The sequence below is a fragment of the Malaclemys terrapin genome, chromosome 1, assembly GCF_027887155.1.
Source record: "Malaclemys terrapin pileata isolate rMalTer1 chromosome 1, rMalTer1.hap1, whole genome shotgun sequence".
Classification (NCBI taxonomy): Eukaryota; Metazoa; Chordata; order Testudines; family Emydidae; genus Malaclemys; species Malaclemys terrapin.
The window spans coordinates 345,761,050-345,783,044 of record NC_071505.1 but is presented as its reverse complement, the minus strand read 5'-3'; the positions used below and the strand labels follow the sequence as shown (position 1 = coordinate 345,783,044).

The window sequence follows — 21,995 nt, the reverse complement described above, 5'->3', positions numbered from 1 at the left end:
GTGTTAAGTGACATGACAAAGGCTAGTCATGATTCTTTCTCTCCAGTGGGAAAACTGAGGGTTTTTTAATTAACTTGATTTCTTTTATGTTTGCTGGGGAACGTGGTTTTATTACAGAAGGCCTGGTCAAAGAAGGGCTTGGAACAGAAAGTGATGAGGCTTGAGGCGGTGTTTAGCTCCTGTGGGAATGTATTCCACAGCTGGGGACTAGCCCCAGGGAAAGCTCAGTGCCCTGCACGAATGGGCTCTCCCCTGGCAGTCAACAGCTCCATTGTGCCAGAGGAGTGGAGATGTTGACCGTGGGCCTCATCACAAAGCTTCAAGCGATCATTTAGATAGCTTGGGCCCGTGCTGTTGAGTGCCTTGAAGATAAGGACTGAGACCTTGAACTTGACTCTGTCTCTGGGAAACCAGTGCTGAGGGCTGAGCACAGGTGTGATGTGCAGGTGTTGCTGAGGAGCTGCCCTGGACCATGTTCAGTATTTGCTGGAGTTTCCTAAGGGCTAATGGCTTCCTGCCCAGGTACATTGTATTGTTGTGGTCCAGCAGAGAGTTGCGTATCCCCAAGACAGAATGCAAGAGCTTAGCGTCCGCAAGGAATCCAGTCCCACTCCTAAACTATGGACTGACTTACCCAGGGGTGGGTGGGTGCCTTTGGCCACAGGAGACTACAGCCGGCTACAGGCTCTTCAGAGTGTCCTCAAGCTCCTCAAAGGATGGTCATTTGGGACGAGAGCCAAGGTCGGGGGGAAGACCTGTTTTGGCAGCTGTGTTTTGTATGAGCCTGCAATGGGAGGCAGGAGAGGAAGGAGTAAACGAGATGGGAGAGGAGGAGGCAGCTCTGGCTGAGCATTTGCTGTCTGAGAGGCAGTGTGGGCTGGGGGCTAGGAGAGATTGTAGACCTGGGCTCTATTCCCAGCTCTACCGCTGACCTGCTGTGTGACCCGGGACATGTCTCGTCCCATGCCTTTGTTTCCCCTGCCACCCTTGGTCTGTCTTGCCTAGCTCCTCAGCGCAGGGACCATCTCTTACCATGTATCTGTGCAGCACCTAGAACAATGGGGCCTTGTTCCCACTTGAAAAACAGTAGCACCTAAAGATCACTGCCGATGGCGTCTGGCCAGGCAGAAGGCGGCTGCTCTTAGAAATCTTCTGAAGGAAGAGCTAGCCAGATTTGAACATCGCCTAGAGGTGCAATGCAATTGTGAGAGAGGTAGGGGGAGGGTATTCTTCCTCACCCCCTCATTCTCTCTTCCAGAGCCTGTTGTCATCTCCAGTGAAGCTGCATCCAGCTCTTCCCCCATGTCGTAGGTGACTGCACCTCTACTCCTAACCCTGACTCTTGAAAAGTCTCGCAGGCACTGGAGAAGAGCCAGAGGATTTGGGGAAGAGCAGCTGTGCTGCTACTAAACGAGTGATTGTGGTACTTACAAACGCTGGAAGGTAGAGCTACCGTACAGCAGGTAATGACACCTCCTATGTGCACACCCCTAAATCGCTCTGTAACAGACCCATGATCAGTGAGCAGCAGGAGCCTTTTTCTGGAGGATGATTAACCTGGTTCCAGTTCCTGACACAGTGCCTGGACGGCATGAAGCATTAGAAACATAGAAACTATAGGAAGGGTGTGACAATGCGGTTCTGGCGGAACCCAACTGAGAGTGCCAACTCAGGACAAATTGCTTAAACAGGGCAGTTACAGCCCAAGGCTGGGGTTTTTTCCACCTCTAAGGCAAACCAAACCAGCCAGACTAGGAGGACTTCGGTCTCACCCCACTGGCTAACCGCAAATCTCTCAAGCAATCTCCTTAGACACTCCAGTTTCCCAGTATTACCACCAGTGCCACACGTTATGGGGACAAATGGTTATAAAAACCAATACCCCAGTAAAAGAAAAAGGTTCCCCTGATCCCAAAGGACCAAGCCCCAGACCCAGGTCAACATACAAATCAGATCTTTCCCACAAATCACGCTGTTGCCAATCCTTTAGAATCTAAAATCTAAAGGTTTATTCATAAAAGGAAAAAGATAGAGATGAGAGTTAGAATTGGTTAAATGGAATCAATTACATACAGTAATGGCACAGTTCTTGGTTCAGGCTTGCAGCAGCGATGGAATAAACTGCAGGTTCAAATCAGGTCTCTGGAATACATCCCCCACTGGGATGGGTCCTCAGTCCTTTGTTCAAAGCTTCAGCTTGTAGCAAAGTTTCTCCAGAGGTAAGAAGCAGGATTGAAGACAAGATGGAGATGAGGCATCAGCCTTATATAGTCTTTTCCAGGTGTAAGAACACCTCTTTGTTCTTACTGTGGAAAATTACAGCAAAATGGAGTCTGGAGTCACATGGGCCAGTCCCTGCATACTTTGCTGAGTTACAAGGCGTATCTGCCTTCTCTCAAAAAGAAGAACAGGAGTACTTGTGGCACCTTAGAGACTAACAAATTTATTAGAGCATAAGCTTTCGTGGACTACAGCCCACTTCTTCGGATGCATATAGAATGGAACATATAATGAGGAGATATATATACACACATACAGAGAGCATAAACAGGTGGGAGTTGTCTTACCAACTCTGAGAGGCCAATTAATTAAGAGAGAGGAAAAAAAAAAAAAAAAACTTTTGAAGTGATAATCAAGCTAGCCGAGTACAGACAGTGTGATAAGAAGTGTGAGAATACTTACAAGGGGAGATAGAGTCAACGTTTGTAATGGCTCAGCCATTCCCAGTCCTTATTCAAACCGGAGTTGATTGTGTCTAGTTTGCATATCAATTCTAGCTCTGCAGTCTCTCTTTGGAGTCTGTTTTTGAAGTTTTTCTGTTGTAATATAGCCACCCGCAGGTCTTTCCCTGAATGACCAGACAGGTTAAAGTGTTCTCCCACTGGTTTTTGAGTATTTTGATTCCTGATGTCAGATTTGTGTCCATTAATTCTTTTGCGTAGAGACTGTCCGGTTTGGCCAATGTACATGGCAGACTCTATCTCCCCTTGTAAGTACTCTCACACTTCTTATCACACTGTCTGTACTCGGCTAGCTTGATTATCGCTTCAAAAGTTTTTGTTTTTGTTTTTTTTTTTCCTCTCTCTTAATTAATTGGCCTCTCAGAGTTGGTAAGACAACTCCCACCTGTTTATGCTCTCTGTATGTGTGTGTATATATATCTCCTCATTATATGTTCCATTCTATATGCATCCGAAGAAGTGGGCTGTAGTCCACGAAAGCTTATGCTCTAATAAATTTGTTAGTCTCTAAGGTGCCACAAGTACTCCTGTTCTTCTTTTTGCGGATACAGACTAACACGGCTGTTACTCTGAAACTTGCCTTCTCTCAATGGGTCCATTGTATAGCTGATGGTCCTTAATGGGCCATCAAGCAGGCTAGGCAGAGCTAATCCCAGCTTGTCTGGGATGTCACCCAGAAGCATAGCATAAGTTTGCCATACAGACAGTATAGAGCCAATATTCATAACTTCAACTACAAAACTGATACACACATATAGACAGCATAATCATAACCAGTAAACCATAACCTTGTCCTAGACACCCCATTTGACCCCCTTTATACAAGATTTGGGTGCCACTACAGGACCTTGGTTGCAACAATGATCTATATGGTCCCAGTTTATGTCAATAACGTCACACCCCCAACGCAAAATTGATGCAGGAAGGGATGACCCAAACATCACTGACTGCATCCCAAGAGCTCCCCATCCTGGGTTCTGTCTCACTACAGCTAGTATTGGGTTAGAAGCCGTACCAGTGTATAACAGAAATTGTTTATCAAAATCATGTTCAACCACATGATTGAACCTCTTTACAAACTCAAGGTAACACTTAGTTAGAACAATAGTGGATTGGATCTGCTCTGGCAGCATGGTTCCTGTATGTCTCATGTGATCTTTCCAAGAGCTACAGAAAACCGCTACTTTATCCACACAAGCTCGGGCAAATGTTTGGAACCCCATTAACATCAAATAAATGCAGATATTAATGTTCTTCATAGTACAGGAATCTTGGCATTTAGCCATGAAAGCAATATGGTAGTGTGCCTCAGTCTTCCTTTTCATACAGCACATTAGGTCTGGAATGTCTTTTCCCCTGTGAAAAGTTCCCATATTGGTTATAGGCATGAACTGTGAAACCCCAGTGTAACAAGGCCTTTTAACATAACGTGTGTTCTCATGTATTCCTTTTAACATGTTCAAGGGATTCTCCCAAAGATTAGGCACATTGTACATTTTTACAGTTTGTGGCAATAGCAACACATTCATTACAAAATTTAGCAATAACAACAAGTTCATTGCAAGTGTCCATCTACAATCATGTTTGTCATGCCACACCTTTGGCTCAATACCATTGGAGTTTGGGCATTTTAGGGTTAACCTGTGGCTTCCCTTTGCAAAATTCAGTTTTCTCTTTCCTCCTTGTCCTGCAGGATCAAACCCTGATTTCTCTTGCTTAACAGAATTCATTGGCTGATGGGGTGGGCCCTCTGTGCTAACAGCTATTAGCAAGTCCTTCCCCTCCCAGCCAGGCAAGTAATTTGCACTACCCCAGACCAGAGCCAGCCCACCAGTTTTCATATTCGTAACTGCTATCATTTCCAAGGCTGGACTCTGTCTTAAAGAGATACCACACAAATCCAAAGAGTCTGCGGGTGAGAGTTTGCTTGCTCTCCCCCGCATCCTCAAGCATTTAGCCGTAAAACTGCTCTGCTCTGACACCTCAGTAACCAAATCTGTCCTCAAACCCTGAAGCACAGACTGCTCATCTAAAGAATCAGAAAGGAGACATTCCTGTTCCAACCCCATTGTCTCCCCAACAAGTTGGCCCCACACAGCCACTTGGTTGTAGGGATGCCTCAATTCCTTAACAACTTTTACCTCCTCTGAGACCTTCTCAAAGCTACCCACACTGGATCTTTTAAAAGGATAGTCAGTGGATCCATTCACAACAGACAATTTTTTGCTGCTAGGAACTGAAACTTCCTTGATTAAATCACTCTCACACCCTTCAGTTGCAGGGAACTGCTTGCACCGATTACCATGAGGATTCCTTTCTCCAGGAGCTTTTCTAAGCAGCAATTCACCCCTCACAGAAATTCTGCCCTTACCCTCTTCACCTAGGGCTTGCTCTAAAGGAACACTTTCCTGAGCAACAACAGCCTCTGTCTGGGTCTTACTTACATTCAGGATCACCTCTGGCCCATCAGGCAGATCTCTACACAATCCCCTTTCAGGCGAACCCATAGACTTCCTAGATAAAAGGTTAGAAATATTTCCCTTCTCTTTGCCACACACAAGCTTAGGAATTTTTTCCTTTTTGCTACAAGTTATTAAACTGTCCGTAGGTACCACAACCAAATTACCTTTCTGCTCTCCTTGTGCCCTGGCTAGGGTATCACCCTGATCAGACAGAGTTGCTACATCCGTTTCCAACCACCCATGAGCAACAGGCAAAATACAAGCACCAGAATTGTCTGATCTCTGGGATTTAGCTAAGACACTAATTGGATGCAACCTAGTTACGGTGCCATTCTCCCCAGCAGATGCAAACTTAGGACCATTCCCTTCCTGGGCTTTAGTTGAATCCAGAACCAACTCTGAGACAACTAAATTACTCTCAACCATCACAGGCCGAAAGGCACCTTCTGTCTGCTCCACAGACAAAAAAGAGTTGGAGACGCATTTTCCTTTACTAGACATACAGCTTGGGATTTCATTTCCCTTGTCCCAGCACACCGGGCTGTTCACAGACAACTGCTTGGAGACTGGGGTAGCTTCCTCCATAGGCAAGTCAATACCCCTGACAGACACAGGCACATTTCCTTCATTGTCACTATTCTTTGCACAGGAAACAGGTAAGGTATAGGGACACTCATCTTCCACTCTCCTTGCCTTCCCAAACTGCTGACTAGATAAAGCCATCAGCTCACAAGACTGCCTAGGCTCATCCAAAATCTCCTTGTTCTCCTCTCCCTTCGCTTGATCTAATTCCAGATTTACTTCTGAGACATTAGATAGATATTCAGAAACTTCATTCACAGCCAAACAGCTACTTTCCAAAGACAAACTTTTGGAGAAACCCTCCATAGGCACAACCTTAGGATCAATCCTCTCTTGTGCCTGGTTTGTATTAACTTGACTGACCATAGCTTTAATATCATTTCCAATCATAATATCCTTAGGGATTATGTCTTTTACTCCCACAACCATGGTGCCCTCCAATCCCTTCCATTTCAGGTGGATTGTAGCCAAAGGCACCCTGACAAAATACTTAGATAAGGCTACAACAGTTACATCTTCACCTGGCAAATAATCTTCCTTCCTGACAAGACTTGCTTTAACCAAAGTAATATCTGCTGCGGTGTCCCTCCATGCCATACACCTCACTCCATTCACTTCTGCACTGCTAATAAGCTCTGCATTATTTCCCCCATATTTAGCTTTAATGTGAGTTTTAAGGTCAAATTCTTCCGAGACCACAGAAACAGCATTTGCACACAGGGCACCAATGCTGGGCTCTGTGTGGCTTGCCTGTGAGTTTACAACAACAGGGTTAGCATTGGCCATGGCATTTGGGGTTGCTGGTTTTGGGCTGCCCTTCAGTGTCGGGCAGTCTGGTCTCATGTGGCCCAGGATACCACAGTGATAGCATGTAACCTGTTCCGTCCTGGGATGTGAGTTCCTACCCTCCAGGCCCCCTTGAACTCCTTTAGAAGAGTCAGGTTTATTTTTAAATCCTTCCCTCCTCTTGAACTGGGGAGAATGGTGATCAGTTTTCCCCGGGGTTTTACACCCTTCTCGAGCCCTGTTTTGGGTATGGGCATCCGCAATCTCTGCTGCCCGTAGGACTGACTCAGGGTCCCTGTCACACGCAGCTGCTCTCACATTGTCAGGCACAATGTCTAAGAACTGTTCCAAAGTTATTAAATCCAGCAGTTTTTCAAAACTCCCATGCGCCTTGGCTCCCATAACCCACTTTTTAACAAAACCCATCAGCTTATGAGCACATTCTACAAAAGTACAATCCTTAGACATTTTAAACTCTCTAAACTTAACTCTGTAAGATTCAGGAGTAACCTTGAACCGCCTTAACACAGAATCCTTAAACCGCTCATAATCTAAGGCTTCTTGTTCCCCCAAGTCATTGAATACCTCCCTGGCTTTTCCAGTCAGTCTGGTCAGCAGGACAGGCATTCGCTGACCCTCAGGGATCTGGTACAGATTGCAGAGGCGTTCAAAGGTAGACAAAAACTCCTCTATATCCTCAGTATCATTGTAAATGGGACACATCCTTTCCCAGTTTTTCTCATGGCCGGGGGGAAGTGGAGTACCAGGTGGGGATGATTTTCTCCGCTCTTCCATTACTTGGAGCTGAAGTCTGGCCATCTCCTGTTCCATCTTGTGAGTCTCCTGCTCAGCAGCGAGCAGCTCTAGACGTCCCTTCCGAGCTCTCTCTTCTCTCTCAGCAGCCTCCTTCTTTCTTTGATCGGCTTCCTTCTCTAATTCTGCTATTTTTTGCTTCTCCAGCAATCGAAGATCTGCTAGTTTCTGTTCATGCTCAAATTGCAGTTTACTTGTTGCCTTTTGCATCCTAATCTTTTCTGCATCTTCTGTAGCCTCAGGTAAGGGCTGTGCTCTTGCCCCCAGATCACTGGCTATTAACAGATTTCTCAGTTCTTGATTTGTAGCTTTCTTTCTAAAGCTTATCCTCTTTTCTGAACACAAATTTTCCAGGGCTTTTTTGCCAAGTCCCTCATATGCTCTTTGCTCAGCCATTGCAGCAGCTCTTTAACCAACAAAACTTTCAATCCCAAAATTCAAATTTGGACAGCGTGGGGTTCTGACCCAAAGCTTAATTGACCTGGTTCTGTGGATCCAAGCACGACTACGCCACTGTGACAATGCGGTTCTGGCGGAACCCAACTGAGAGTGCCAACTCAGGACAAATTGCTAAAACAGGGCAGTTACAGCCCAAGGCTGGGGTTTTTTCCACCTCTAAGGCAAACCAAACCAGCCAGACTAGGAGAACTTTGGTCTCACCCCACTGGCTAACCGCAAGTCTCTCAAGCAATCTCCTTAGACACTCCAGTTTCCCAGTATTACCACCAGTGCCACACGTTATGGGGACAAATGGTTATAAAAAACAATACCCCAGTAAAAGAAAAAGGTTCCCCTGATCCCAAAGGACCAAGCCCCAGACCCAGGTCAACATACAAATCAGATCTTTCCCACAAATCACGCTGTTGCCAATCCTTTAGAATCTAAAATCTAAAGGTTTATTCATAAAAGGAAAAAGATAGAGATGAGAGTTAGAATTGGTTAAATGGAATCAATTACATACAGTAATGGCAAAGTTCTTGGTTCAGGCTTGCAGCAGCGATGGAATAAACTGCAGGTTCAAATCAGGTCTCTGGAATACATCCCCCACTGGGATGGGTCCTCAGTCCTTTGTTCAAAGCTTCAGCTTGTAGCAAAGTTTCTCCAGAGGTAAGAAGCAGGATTGAAGACAAGATGGAGATGAGGCATCAGCCTTATATAGTCTTTTCCAGGTGTAAGAACACCTCTTTGTTCTTACTGTGGAAAATTACAGCAAAATGGAGTCTGGAGTCACATGGGCCAGTCCCTGCATACTTTGCTGAGTTACAAGGCATATCTGCCTTCTCTCAATGGGTCCATTGTATAGCTGATGGTCCTTAATGGGCCATCAAGCAGACTAGGCAGAGCTAATCTCAGCTTGTCTGGGATGTCACCCAGAAGCATAGCATAAGTTTGCCATACAGACAGTATAGAGCCAATATTCATAACTTCAACTACAAAACTGATACACACATATAGACAGCATAATCATAACCAGTAAACCATAACCTTGTCCTAGACACCCCATTTGACCCCCTTTATACAAGATTTGGGTGCCACTACAGGACCTTGGTTGCAACAATGATCTATACGGTCCCATTTTATGTCAATAACGTCACAAAGGGACCTCGAGGTCATCTAGTCTAGTCCAGTTCCCTGCACTCAAGGCAGGACTAAGTATTATCTAGATCATCCCTGGCAGGTGTTTGTCTAACCTGCTCTTAAAAATCTCCAATGATGGAGATTCCACAATGTCCCTAGGCAATTTATTCCAGTGCTAAACAACCCAGCCAGGAAGTTTTTCCTAATGTCCAACCTAAATCTCCCTTGCTGCAATTTAAGCCCATTGCTTGTTATCCTATCCTCAGAGGTTATTAATATGTGGGCATAATGGGTGGAAACTAGGGAAGTATTCCATAGCTATGTGAAGTGACCACTCGACTCATCTGGGGTCTACGCAAGCCAAAGCCTTTCATCTTACTTCATGGGGCCTCGTGCAGAACAGGAAAGCAGTAATGGGATGGTGGTAGTGGGCAGTAAGCTCATTTGCTCTGTGAAGGGGTAGCAGTAGCATGACAGGGAAAAGCCAGAATAATTCAGGGCTCTGTTTTCAGAAGGATTGCACCAGGATCCCCATTCCTCTTTCATGACATCCCAATGGCACTTGGAACACTGCCTGTTTTCTCTCTCGGTTTCTTCTTACTGGAAGCTGGTCGGAGTTTGGAGAAGGGAGATGGAGCTGGATAAGAGGCAGGAGCCATTGACTTTCAAAGAATGGAATTTAAATTGCACTTGAGCTAAGCAAGGGGAGAACAAGTATAAATATTTGTAGTGTATAAAAAACAGCGGGGGAGAGGAAGTGCTGGGGGCGACTCCAGGGCATGGAACTGGAACTGGAAATGCAAATGAGTAACAGGAAACTTAAGAGTCCGTAGGGGAAAGGACTTGAGTGGCGACATTGTGGAATATCTCCCCTAGGAAACGGTGGAAGCCCTACCACAGCAGGGCCTGGACAATCCACTGGAGAACACACTGAAGCGAGGGAGGGAGATGGGGCTCTCAAGAGGGAGAGACAGAATTTATCCCCTGTCAACTCTACACCCGCAATAGAACAGATCTGTGTCAGGACCAAATTCCTGTGGCGGGGCCCCAGCTGCTGTACCTCTGCCATGCCGTTAAGCACTCACGACTTCCCCTTCTTTCCACTCTCTTGTGCAAGCAGAAGCAAATCCAAAACGCAGGCACACATGCCACTCATCTTAGCTGCCAGTAGTCGGTCTACACAGTAAGCCTCGTGACCCCCTATAGGTATTATCCTCCTCTTATAGATGGGGAAACTGAGCCAGAGAAGCCACCACTTGCCCAGGGTGGATGCTTGCCATGGCAGAGCTGAGAAAAGAAGCCAGGAGCCCAGATTCCCAGCCCCCAGCTCTAGGGCAGGGATCTCAGTCGCTCTTTCCACCAGGACCTGCAAGGCAGCAGCTGACAGTGATGATAGAAAGGGGAGGTGGAAAGGGCCAGTTGGGTCACCTGGTTCCATTCCCCATGCAGGCTTGTTCCCTGCATTCTGTTGTAAGTGCTTAATCAGAGGTCCCCAAACTGTGGGGTGTGCCCCCCTAAGGGCCCCATCCCTGGGCCGGCTTCCCACACGGCCCTGGGCCCCCTGTCCCCATCCCCCCCCAAGTCACAGCCCCACTCCTAGCCCTGGCTCCAGGGGGGCGTGGACAGGGGGAGGGGAGGCACAACCCTCAAAAGGACTAGATATTCTGTTCAAGCAATGGTGCTTCCACACCTTGGTCTGTGGGGGATTATTCCTCAGTCTGTTTGATGTTTCTGATATTAATCCTGTATTTCCCATTGCTGGGCTAGTTCTCTCCCTTTGAACCAGGCTAAACCCTTCCCCTCCCCCTGTAATACTTAGTCCAGGGGTAGGCAACCTATGGCATGCGTGCCAAAGGTGGCACGCGAGCTGATTTTCAGTGGCACTCACTGCCTGGGTCCTGGCCACCGGTCCGGGGGGCTCTGCTTCTTAATTTAATTTTAAATGAAGCTTCTGAAACATTTTAAAAACCTTATTTACTTTACATACAACAATAGTTTAGTTATATCTTATAGACTTATAGAAAGAGCCCTTCTAAAAACGTTAAAATGTATGACTGGCACGCGAAACCTTAAATTAGAATGAATAAAGAAGACTCGGCACACCACTTCTGAAAGATTGCTGACCCCTGACTTAGTATTTGTGTAACTGCCCTTACTCAAAATTTATCCGAGTTGTAAATATTTTGATGCAGAAATCCAGCCTCTGGGGGGTTTTATTCCCCATGGAAGATGGGGGGGGGGGTTTCCTGCATTCTTCTTAAACTCGTATTGCTCAGATTATCACTAACACCGTAGCCCTCTCCAGTATCAGTAAAGTAAATGTTAAATGGAGCGGCCAGCGGCTAGATCTCCTGATGAAGTTGGTGGGGTTTCACCATCCAATGCGGGTGGTTCCAGTGGGTTTCTGCAGCGAGCGATGCCACTCCTGCCCCTACTCAGCATTTTCCTCAACAAGCTGGAAGTGCATCTAAAATCACCGTTGATAAAACTTGCAGCAGCTCGAGGCTGGCGCAGCGGTAAATACGGGGGAGAGGGCCAGCATGCAGAGGAGTCTAAGAACAGAAGAACGGACATATTCGGTCAGACCGAAGGTCCATCTAGCCCAGTGTCCTGTCTTCTGACAGTGGCCAGTGCCAGGTGCCCCAGAGGGAATGAACAGAACAGGAAATCACCAAGTGATCCATCCACTGTCACCCATTCCCAGCTTCTGGCAAACAGAGGCTAGGGACACCATCCCTGCCCATCCTGGTTAATAGCCATTGATAGACCTATCCTCCATGAACTTATCTAGTTCTTTTTTTAACCGATTCACTTGGTAAAATGGGCCCATTTCAAACATAAGAACAGCCACATTCGGTCAGACCAATGGTCCATCTAGCACAGTATCCACCAGTGGCCAATGCCAGGTGCCCCAGAGGGAATGAACAGAACAGATCAAGTGATCCATCCTGTCGCCCAGTCTCAGCTTCTGCCAGTCAGAGGTTTAGGGACAGTCTCTGTAAGATCTTAAACTTAGTCTGCGTGTTTTGCTTTATGTCCTTTGTAAGCGATAAATAACCGAACAATCTCCTAAAATTTACCAGCTCAACGCGGCTGGGGGCTTTCCCTGGAGCCTGCTTCTGGGCAGGGCTCGAGAGAGGCAGCGCGTGTGTGGTTTCAGCATGGGCCCCACCGCTTTCTAGTGCCGAGTGAGTCAGCAGTTGTCTTGCCCACAGGCAGCTGCAGGGACTGGAGGCAGAGCCCACAGCGCTACCCAGGTAACTTGAACCGGCTCCTCAGCACCCCTCTGCTGCAAAGCTCTGCCCCTGCCCAGCTCTGCCCCACACCAGTCAGTCCGTCCTACCCCACAGCCCCCTGCTTTTGTCGGGCCGGGCTCCCTCTATGCAGCACTGCTGATCCCCCACGATCCTGTTCATCCCGCTGGCCAGGCTGTGGGCTCTCGACGTACACATGGCGCTGCCCCGTGATCCCGGCCCACCCCAGTTCACCTGAGTTAATTTTTAAAAATTACACTTCCAACTATTTATGGTTGGGAAGAAAAAGCTCTGCCTTTCGCCCCATGTAATCCATGCAGTGTTGTCTGCCGCCAGCCTGAAACACGACTTGTGAGAGGTGTGTGCTATCTTCATGCCTGTCACTGTAATGTTGACCCTGAAACCTAATGATTACTCCCCTCTCCCCATGGTTCGCTGTGTCGCTGCTGCGTGTTTTAGCAGAACCATCCAGCTACATGGACTGAGCCCATAAGTCCAAGCTGTGTCTATGCATTTTGCTTCACTGCCCAAAATGCCACCTGCTCCCTCCCCCAACAACTGCTCCGATGGCCATTCTGTGCTTTCAGTGTGTGGCAGAGGTGTAAAATCAGTAGCCCTGACTATGAAATGAACAGACACAGGGGCCTGACTGGAAAGCCACTGTTGTATTTAACCCATTAAAAGCCCTTCTCTTGGGGAGGTTTGCGGGAGGGGGAGGGGCTTAGCAGGTGGATGGGTCTCGGAAAGATGAGGGGTATCAGCAGCTGGGTGAGTGGGTCTCAGGGAGGCAGGGGGCTTCAGCAGCCAGGGGGGGTTGTAGGGCAGTGGTTGGGGGGAACAGCAGTCAGGGCACTGGGTCTTGGGATTTGGGGGGCAGCAGCTGGGGAGGGGTCCTCAGGACGCGGGGGGGTCAGCAGCCAAGGGGGTGGGTCTCAGGGAAGTGTGTGGGGGGGTGTCAGCAGCTAGGGAGGGTGGGTCTCGGGGCAGTGGGGGGTTTCAGGAGATGTGGGGGTGGGTCTCAAGGAGCCGAGGGGTGGTCAGCTATGGGGCCATTAGGTCCAGGGGGGTGGGGCTGGGTGTCCTACCGCTGTGTGGGGATTGTGTCAAAGGTGATCAGAGAACTCCCACACACACGCCATGTGTGACACACAACCCCCCCACACACACATCCCCTCCCCGCTCTAGGAGTGGCTGGGGACTTCCCCCTGCTGAGCGACCCACAGGATAAATACTTCCTCCCCGAGCGGCTCCGGGCAGACAGCCCAGCCTGACAGGATGGACCCAGCCGCAGCCCGCAGACGTCTAGGTAAGGAGCAGCTGCTCGCACTGGGGGCATGGGTGGGTGGATGGGGGGAGGCACCTGGTATGTTTCCTTTCAAGGCAGCTTTTTTGTCAGCCTGCCCCAAAGAGGCTGATTTGCTGGGGGCTCCATTCTTGGGATCCCCCCCCAACATGAGATGTTGATGTAGGGGGGTCCCCAGAGCAGAGGCCCCCCACCCCCGCAAAAAAAAAAACCTTAGTGGCTCTAACACGGGCTGGTGACTTTCTGTCTCGCTGCCAGGCAGGCTGGGACGGGCGCTTTTGCGGTTGGCCTGGGGAGCTGGCGGGTCAGTTCCAGCCGGCACTGCCTGGCTTTGGCCTTTGCCACGGCGCTTAATTGCTCGTGGGGTCAGCGCAGTGGTTGCACTCAGTGCTGCATGCCAGGGTCCCTGCCCCCCAGAGCTTCCAAGCAAAAGTGGGAGGGGAAACTAAGGCACCAATGGGCAGTGAGTGGGCAGAGGCGGGAATAGACCCCTGACTGCCAGCCCAGTGCTCTAGCCATGCTGCCTCTCCCATCCTGCTGTGCCTCAGTTTCCCTCTGTGTGAAATGGGGGATTATAGGTGGTCAGTGACTGTGCTCCAATGCGGGAGCTGGGGGGCGGCAGGGAAATCTTACGGTGCCAAACTCCTCTGAAAGGCAAGAGTGATGGGGCTGGGGGAAGTGTTCCTGGCCCCCTTGTTCCTGCAGTTTGGTTTGGGGGGGACAGGCTCAGCCGTGAGGCCTTTGAGGGGATCTCTCCATCCCCTGCCCTGCACGCAGCCCGAGCGTGAGGCCCAACAGCCGCGAAGGTGGGGGGGTGTCGGGGCGGGGAGGCAGGTGGCTGCTTTGGTTGCATGGTCCAGAGCCTCCAAGGGGTTCAGGTGCCGAGCTGTTGTTGATTTCGGTCCTTTGAGGCTCTGTCCTGTGTCGCTCACCTGTGTCTGGAGGGTAAGAGCCTGGGGCAGCCAGTAGGGGGCACAGTGCTGGGACGGAGCCTGGGGGTGGGGGTGAGGCAGAGGAAAGGAGCAGCAGGGTGAATGCAAGGCTGGGGGCCGAGGGTATTTATGGTACCTGTTAGCAAGCTGAGCCCCAGCCGCAGAGCATGGAGCCCCCTGTTGTATCATTACCCCATTGTACAGTTGGGGAAACTGAGGCACAGTGAGGGGAAGGATTACACAGCCAGGCAGTAGCAGAGGCAGGATGAGAACCCAGGCTGCCCCCCCGTAGAAACGGGCTAATTCCCCCCTGCCTCTAGGTGGGGCGCTGTGGCTCGGAGCGCCCCGTGGGCGGGGGGGCTGCTCCCATTCCCCACCCCACCCATGCTAATGCTGCCTTCTCTTGTGCTCCCAGGTGTGATGGGAGCTGTTCCCTGGCTCCCTCTAGTCCTCCTCTGCGGCTGCAGCCACTTCCAGAGCTCAGGTAAGGCGAGGGCGGCTGGGCAGCGTAGGGTCCTTGTGCTCGTGAACATGTGGGACAAACAGCTCTGTCCCCATTCCGGTGTAGTGGGGTGAGGACAGACGGACGGTGTGAGCTCTCCGTGTGCTGCAACTCTGCCATGGTCCCCAGGCCCCTGCAAATGCTGCTCTCACTCACCCCCACCCCCCACCCCGAAGGGTGGTGCTTTTACTGGAGCTGTCTAACCTGTTTGACTTTTCCAGCACCTGGAGGCTAATCAAGACTATCCCTCCGTGAGCCACACATTACTGGGCCCGGGGGCGGGGGGGATGAGCTCTCTGGCCTGTGTCAGCTGGGGTGGGGAGGGGCAGGCTAGATGAGCAGAACTAGTGCCTTCTGGCCTTAAAACTCTATGAATTCCCATCAATAATCTCCTGCAGCAGTGAGTTCCACAGGTTAAAAAGTAGCTGCTGTGCCAACACTCTAACGCGTGGGGGCTTGAGGGACCAGTTCATTGGCTTTAAAAGGAAGGGTTCAGCTCCCCCTCCACCCCTCTCCCCACCAAGTTGTGTCCATGTTGCTGTCCCCTGGCAACGTTCATCATTTCTGAGCTCTGTTTCTTGCTGTGAGGAGGGCTGGGACCCCTGCAACGTGTACGGCAGCCACCGGCCTGAGGCCTGGCTGGGAGCCTGGACTTGGAGGCTCTACTGCTGCCTCTGCCAAATTTAGTCTATCACCACACAGCTGGTCACGTGATAGCTCCGTGCCTCAGTTTCCCCATGTGTAGCAAGTGCTCTGCCCTCCTTCGTGTTGTTTGTGCACTGCCCAGGTGCCAGTCTGTGCTCCAGGGAACCCCCCCGCCACTGCCTTTCCCTAAACCCTTCTGCTTTCAGATGCGGCTTCCAGCCTGCGCCCAGAGATCATCAGCCCCCTGAAGCCCGTGAAAAGTCCCACCCTAGGTAATTGATGTTCTCTGTCCAGCTACGCACAGCGGGCACTGTGCGGGCGTGGGGGGGAATCAATCACAGCAGCTCGGGGTAGCACACGTGGCCCTGCCGTCCCCCAGCTTTATTCAAGCCGCAGTGAGCTGGGGGCAGGGCGACGCCGGACACCGCCTCCCAGCCGTGCTCACTAGCCCCAGTGCAGTGCCAGCGAGGGGCTGGGGGCAGGTAGGGCCTGGGCCGAGCCCAGCGTACACGGGGGGAGGCCAGCAGCCCTGACTCCCACTCGCACACCAGACACTCTGCACCTGTAGCAATTCCACGGGGCCCAGCCAGACTAAAGGAGAGACCCTGGTTTGAGCAGCATGAGGGTGTCCAGGCACTGTGTGTCCAGCCCCCGGGGGGGCTCTGGGATCTCCGAGCAGGGCTGGTGTTCCCTCCAGGAGCGGGGCCCACCCCATGGAGATGCAGTTGCCCTGGTGATGTTCCCCCCAGCAGGGATGCAGTTCCCATGGCGATGTATGCGCTGGTGGGGACACAGTTCCCATGGCGATGTTCCCCTGGCAGGCGGGGCTGTTGTCCCACTGCCGCCAGGAGACCCCAGAGCCAGGCCCTGACGGGGACATGCCCTTGCCTTGGCCCCTGACGTCGCAGCTTCCTGGCGCTTTGCCTCCTTGTCCAGGGAAACGCTTCAGTGTCACCTGCCAGGCTCAGAGCTCCTTCCCGAGGATGACGCTCATCTACTGGCTGGCAAACGGCTCCTTCGTGGAGGACCGGTACCCGGACGGGGCAGTGAGCAAAGGGGACGTCGTGTGAGTAAATGCCCCCAGCTCCCAGGGTGGAGAGCCCGACAGCACAGGGATAGCCTGCAGCGGGGCTGGCTCGGGGCCTGGCCCTGGCTCCAGCCCCTTCCCCCAGGAGCTCACCCCTTTGGATCCAGGGCTCTGGCAGGGACAGGCTCTGAGCAGTGGTAGTTTGGGGAGGGAGAAGCTCGGGCCAAGGACTTGGGTCCCACCGCTGGAGCTAAAGGATCAGTTCGGCAGCGTCCGGGCTCGGGGGTTGCCCGTGAAGGTGCCCAGCGGCGCTGAGCCCTGTCGTTCACAGCCAGGAGGGGGCTGCGCTGCAGCTGAGAATCAGAGCCCTGGTGCAGTGCAGTGCCCCTGGCTTCACCCCCTCGCTCCCCTGCAGCTGTTTCTGGGGTGGGGGGAGGGTGACACCTAGCGGCTGTTTAGGCCCATGACAGCTCTCCGGGGCCCTCGCTGACACCCAGTCAAGCACTCCAGCCAGCTCATCGGCCCCTGCCTCTTCCCTCACAGAAGGGAGCTCCGGGGCACCAAGGTCCTCCTGACCCGGGAGCTGCACTTCCGCTCCTTCTCCTGGAGGGACTGGAGCACCTCGTTCCTGTGCATGGTGAGGAACCCGGCCGGGCTCGAAAAGGTGCTTGTCCACTGGGACCCTGAACGGCCAGCACAGATCTCCGAGCCGCAGCAGGAGACAAGGCAGGATGTCCAGACCCCAGAGAGCACCCCCACCATGGACCGGTGAGAGCCCTTAATGGCTATGCGGAGGGGGGCATGGGCATGGGCCGACCACATTGCAAAGCCTCTGACAAGGTCACTCACCAAAGGCTCTTAAGCAAAGTAAGCGGTCATGGGAGAAGAGGGAAGGTCCCCTCACTTAGCGGGAACTGATTAAAAGATAGGAAACAAAGGGTAGGAATAAAAGGTCAGGTTTCAGAATGGAGAGAGGTCAATAGTAGTGTCCCCTAGGGGTCTCTACTGGGCCCAGTCCTATTCAACATAGTCATAAATGATCTGGAAAAAGGGGTAAACAGCAAGGTGACAAAGTTTGCAGATGACACAAAACTACTCAAGATAGTTAAGTCCCAGACAGACTGTGAAGAGCGACAAAGGGATCTCACAAAACTGGGTGACTGGGCAGCAACGTGGCCGATGAAATTCAATGTTGATAAATGCAAAGTAATGCACATTGAAAAACATAATCCCAACTATACATACAAAATGATGGGGTCTAAATGAGCTGTTACCACTCAAGAAAGAGATCTTGGAGTCATTGAGGACAGTTCTCTGAAAACACCAGCAGTCAAAATAGGGTTACCATACATCCGTATTTTCCCAGACATGTCCGGCTTTTTGGTTCTCAAATCACCGTCCGGGAGGAATTTCCAAAAAGCCAAACATGTCGGGGAAAATAGGGAGGCACGGTCAGCCTAGAGTTCCCAGCAGGAGCTGCGTGTCTGGGATGCTCGCCTGGCCCCGGCCAAACGTGTAACCCGCTTCCCCCCGCTGTGTAGGGTTACCATTCGTCCGGATTTACCCGGACATGTCCTCCTTTTTGTGCTAAAAATAGCGTCCGGGGGGAATTTGTAAAGCACTCACAATGTCCGGGATTTCCCTCTCCCCTGGCAGAGCAGAGCGAGCGGCTGGGAGGGCTGCAGGGAAGTCCCGGGCTGGACTCAGGAGCAGCTGTAGAGGAGCCGGATCCGCCCTGCATTCTGAGCCGGCAGCTCCCTTGCAGCCCAGTCCGGCAGCACTGTGCAGGGCCAGACCGGGTTTTGTTGTGCAGGGCCAGGGACCGGGTTTTGTTGTGCAGGGCCAGACCGGGTTTTGTTGTGCAGGGCCAGACCGGGTTTTGTTGTGCTGGGGAGCTCAGCCACGTGTCCGGCTCGCACAGAGCCCAACACCCTGTTCTGAGCAGCAGGGTAAGGGGGACCGGGGGCAGGAAGGTTCTGGAGGGGGCAGTCAAGAAACGGGGGGGGCTTTTTGGGGGGAGTGGAGAAAGTTTTGGGCAGTCAGGGTACAGGTAGGGGGTAGGGTCCTGGGGGGCAGTTGGGGGGGGGTCTTAGGAGGGGGCAGTTAGGGGACAAGGAACAGGGAGGCTTAGGTAGGGGGTGGGGTTCTGGAGGGCAGTTAGGAGCAGGGGTCCCAGGAGGGGGCAGTCAGGGGACAAGGAGCGGGGGGGTAGGGGGCTGGGAGTTCTGGGGGGGGCTGTCAGGGGGCAGGAGTGGGGAGAGGGATCGGAGCAGTCAGGGGACAGGGAGCAGAGGGGTTTAGATGGGTTGGGCGTTCTGGGGGGGGCTGTCAGGGGGCAGGGGTGGGGAGATGGATCGGAGCAGTCAGGGGACAGGGAGCAGAGGGGTTTAGATGGGTTGGGAGTTCTGGGGGGGGGCTGTCAGGGGGTGGGGAGTGGTTGGATGGGGCGTGGGAGTCCCAGGGGTCTGTCTGGGGGTGGGGGTGTGGATAAGGGTTGGGGCAGTCAGGGGACAAGAGGCAGGGAGGCTTAGATAGGGAGTGGAGTCCTGGGGGGCAGTTAGGGGCAGGGGTCCCAGGAGGGGGCAGTCAGGGGACAAGGAACGGGGGGAGGGTTGGGGGTTCTGGGGGGGCGGGAAGTGGGAGGGGCAGGGGCGGGGCTCCTCCCGTCCTCTTTTTTTCTTGCTGAAATATGGTAACCCTACCGCTGTGCGAGGGGGCACTACGGCTTTGATGGGCTCCGGCCGGCCAGGAAGTGATGTCATTCCTCTTCCGGCCCCACCCCAGCCAGGGGCACGGCGCTGTGGGAGCCATGCGGGCCCCCGCCTGACCCTGGGCATGGGCCCTGTTGTGGTGTTGCTCCCCTGGCCCTGGGGGTCCCGCTGCTCTGCTGGCCTGGGCTGAGTCCTGCTGCTCCGCTCAGGCTGCCCCGTGCGCTGCTGCCCCGAGCAAGGGTGACCAGATGTCCCGATTTTATAGGGACAGTCCCGATTTTGGGGTCTTTTTCTTATATAGGCTCCTATTACCCCCCCCCCCCAGCCCCTGTCCCAATTTTTCATACTTGCTGTCTGGTCACCCTACCCCGAGCTGCTCTCCCCGTGAGTACCCACCACCCTGCCCGCAGCCAGCCCTGCCACACCCCCTGCCCACAGCCCCACACCACACCCTCTGCCCTGCCTCCAGCCAGCCCCACCCCCTCATGTCCAGCCAGCTCTGCACCCCCTGCCCTGCCTGCAGCCACCCCCACACCCCTGTCTGCAGCCCACCCCACATCCACTGGTGCCCTGCAGTTCCCAGGGTAGTAACGCTGCACACCTGCTTCAATGACAGGGGCAGGGAGCACCTGGGACCCATACATGTGAAACAGGGCTCATTTCTAGTTCAGGCCCATCTTTTTAGAAAAGAACTTTAGGTAGGATTACCATACGTCCATATTTTCCTGGACTGGTCAGGCTTTTTGGTTCTTAAATCGCCGTCCGGGAGGAATTTTTAAAAATTCCTCCCGGGAAAATACAGACGTATGGTAACCCTATTTAAATATCTAAAAACATCTGGGAGGGCAGCTGCACCAGCGAAGGTTACCCCCCCCCCCCCATGGAGTGTCCTCTTTTTTGAATGTTCAAAGATGGTAACCCTACTCAAAAACGTGATCAGAATGTTAGGAATCATCAAGAAAGGGATAGATAAGAAGACAGAAAATATCATATTGCCTCTATATAAATCCATGGTACGCCTACCCCTTGAATACTGCGTGCAGATGTGGTCGCCCCATCTCAAAAAAGATGTATTGGAATTGGAAAAAGTTCAGAAAAGGGCAACAAAATGATGAGGGGTATGGAACAGCTTCTGTAGGAGGAGAGATTAATAAGACTGGGACTTTTCAGGTTGGAAAAGAGAAGATTAAGGGAGGATATGATAGAGGTCTATAAAATCATGACAGGCATGAAGACAGTAAATCAGGAAATGTGATTTACTCCTTCTCATAACACAAGAACCAGGGGTCACCAAATGAAATAAAGGCAGCAGGTTTAAAACAAACAGAAGGAAGTATTTCTTCACACAATGCAGTGAACCTGTGGAACTCCTTGCCAGAGGATGTTGTGAAGGCCAAGACTATAACAGGGTTCAAAAAAGAACTAGATAAACTCATGGAGGACAGGTCCATCAATGGCTATTAGCCAGGATGGGCAGGGATGGTGTCTCTAGCCTCTGTTTGCCAGAAGCTGGGAATGGGCGACAGGGGTGGATCACTTGATGATTCCTTGTTCTGTTCATTCCCTCTGGGGCACCTGGCATTGGCCACTGTCGGAAGACAGGATACTGGGCTAGATGCACCTTTGGTCGGACCCAGTCTGGACATTATGTTCTTAAGGGGTTGGAGCCACCAAGGCCCAGCCCCCGCCCCACTCTCAGCTGTACAGCACTTCCCCAGAGGGAAGCACGGTGCTGCCACAGCCCCACCCCTTCTCTTCGCTGTGAGCGGGTGGAGAGCTGCTGGGTTCCACCCCAGTGACAGCTGCATGTTACTGGTGGGCAAAGCAAGGGGCTCGTTCAGAGTGCAGGGAATCAGCCTGCACCCCAAAAGCTGCTGGAGCCCGGGGGGGGGGGGGCACCATCACTCTGCAGGGCCCCTGGGCGGGAACGGCAGGCACCTGCCAGCCTGGCACTAACCGCACTTTGGCTTTCTCCAGCACCGAGAGCACGGACTGAGCGTGGGGACAACAGCGCCGGCTTGCGAGAGGCACCGATACTGGGCCTACGGCTGCCAAGGCCATGCCAGCCTCCCTCCATGGCCAACACAGCTGAGCTGCCCTCCCCTGCCCCCTCTGTTCTTCCTGTGTCTGCTTGCCGCCCGGCCGGGCCATGGCTCGGCTGCCCCGGAGGCCTAGGGCTGGATATAGCCCCAGCCCTCTGCTTGTCTGTTACATTCCCCACCCCAGACACATTACACTGGTGGGGGAGGCTCCCGGAGGACTTGCCCTCTGGACACGGGCCCAAGGCGGCGGTAACGGGGCTGGGAAAGGCCCACGTTTGCCCCCCACCCCATCCCTCTTCCACCGCTCTGGCAGGGTCACTCTCTCCCCTAGTGAAGTGGGGTGACCAAAGCCGCCCCCTGCTGCCAGCCCAGCCTACAACTGAAGGGGGCAGGGTCCCTTCGACAGCTGCCAGCAATGCCCTGCCCATTACACGTCCAGGAGGGCAGCACCTGCTTTGGGCAGGGGCTGGGAGCCCAGCAACCACGGGCCTCTTGCTGCCAGCTCTCCTCCCACTTCACACTGTTTCTATTAAATAAAAATACAACGCTCTGCGCTGGCTGGGCCAGTTTCTTGTAGCCATCTCAGCCACCGTCTTGGAGGGAGAGGCAGAGAGGGG

General features: G+C 52.4%; 1 protein-coding gene across 1 annotated transcript; it reads left to right on the top strand.

The window, feature by feature from the left end:
- The first annotated feature begins 13,489 nt into the window (after positions 1-13,489).
- On the top strand, positions 13,490-21,928 carry IL18BP (interleukin 18 binding protein). Its single transcript, XM_054015941.1, has 6 exons — positions 13,490-13,522; positions 14,867-14,935; positions 15,805-15,870; positions 16,535-16,664; positions 17,169-17,393; positions 21,314-21,928. The coding sequence occupies exons 1-6, from the start codon at positions 13,492-13,494 to the stop codon at positions 21,330-21,332; spliced, it is 540 nt and encodes a 179-aa protein (XP_053871916.1). The 5' UTR covers positions 13,490-13,491; the 3' UTR covers positions 21,333-21,928.
- The last annotated feature ends 67 nt before the right edge of the window (positions 21,929-21,995 follow it).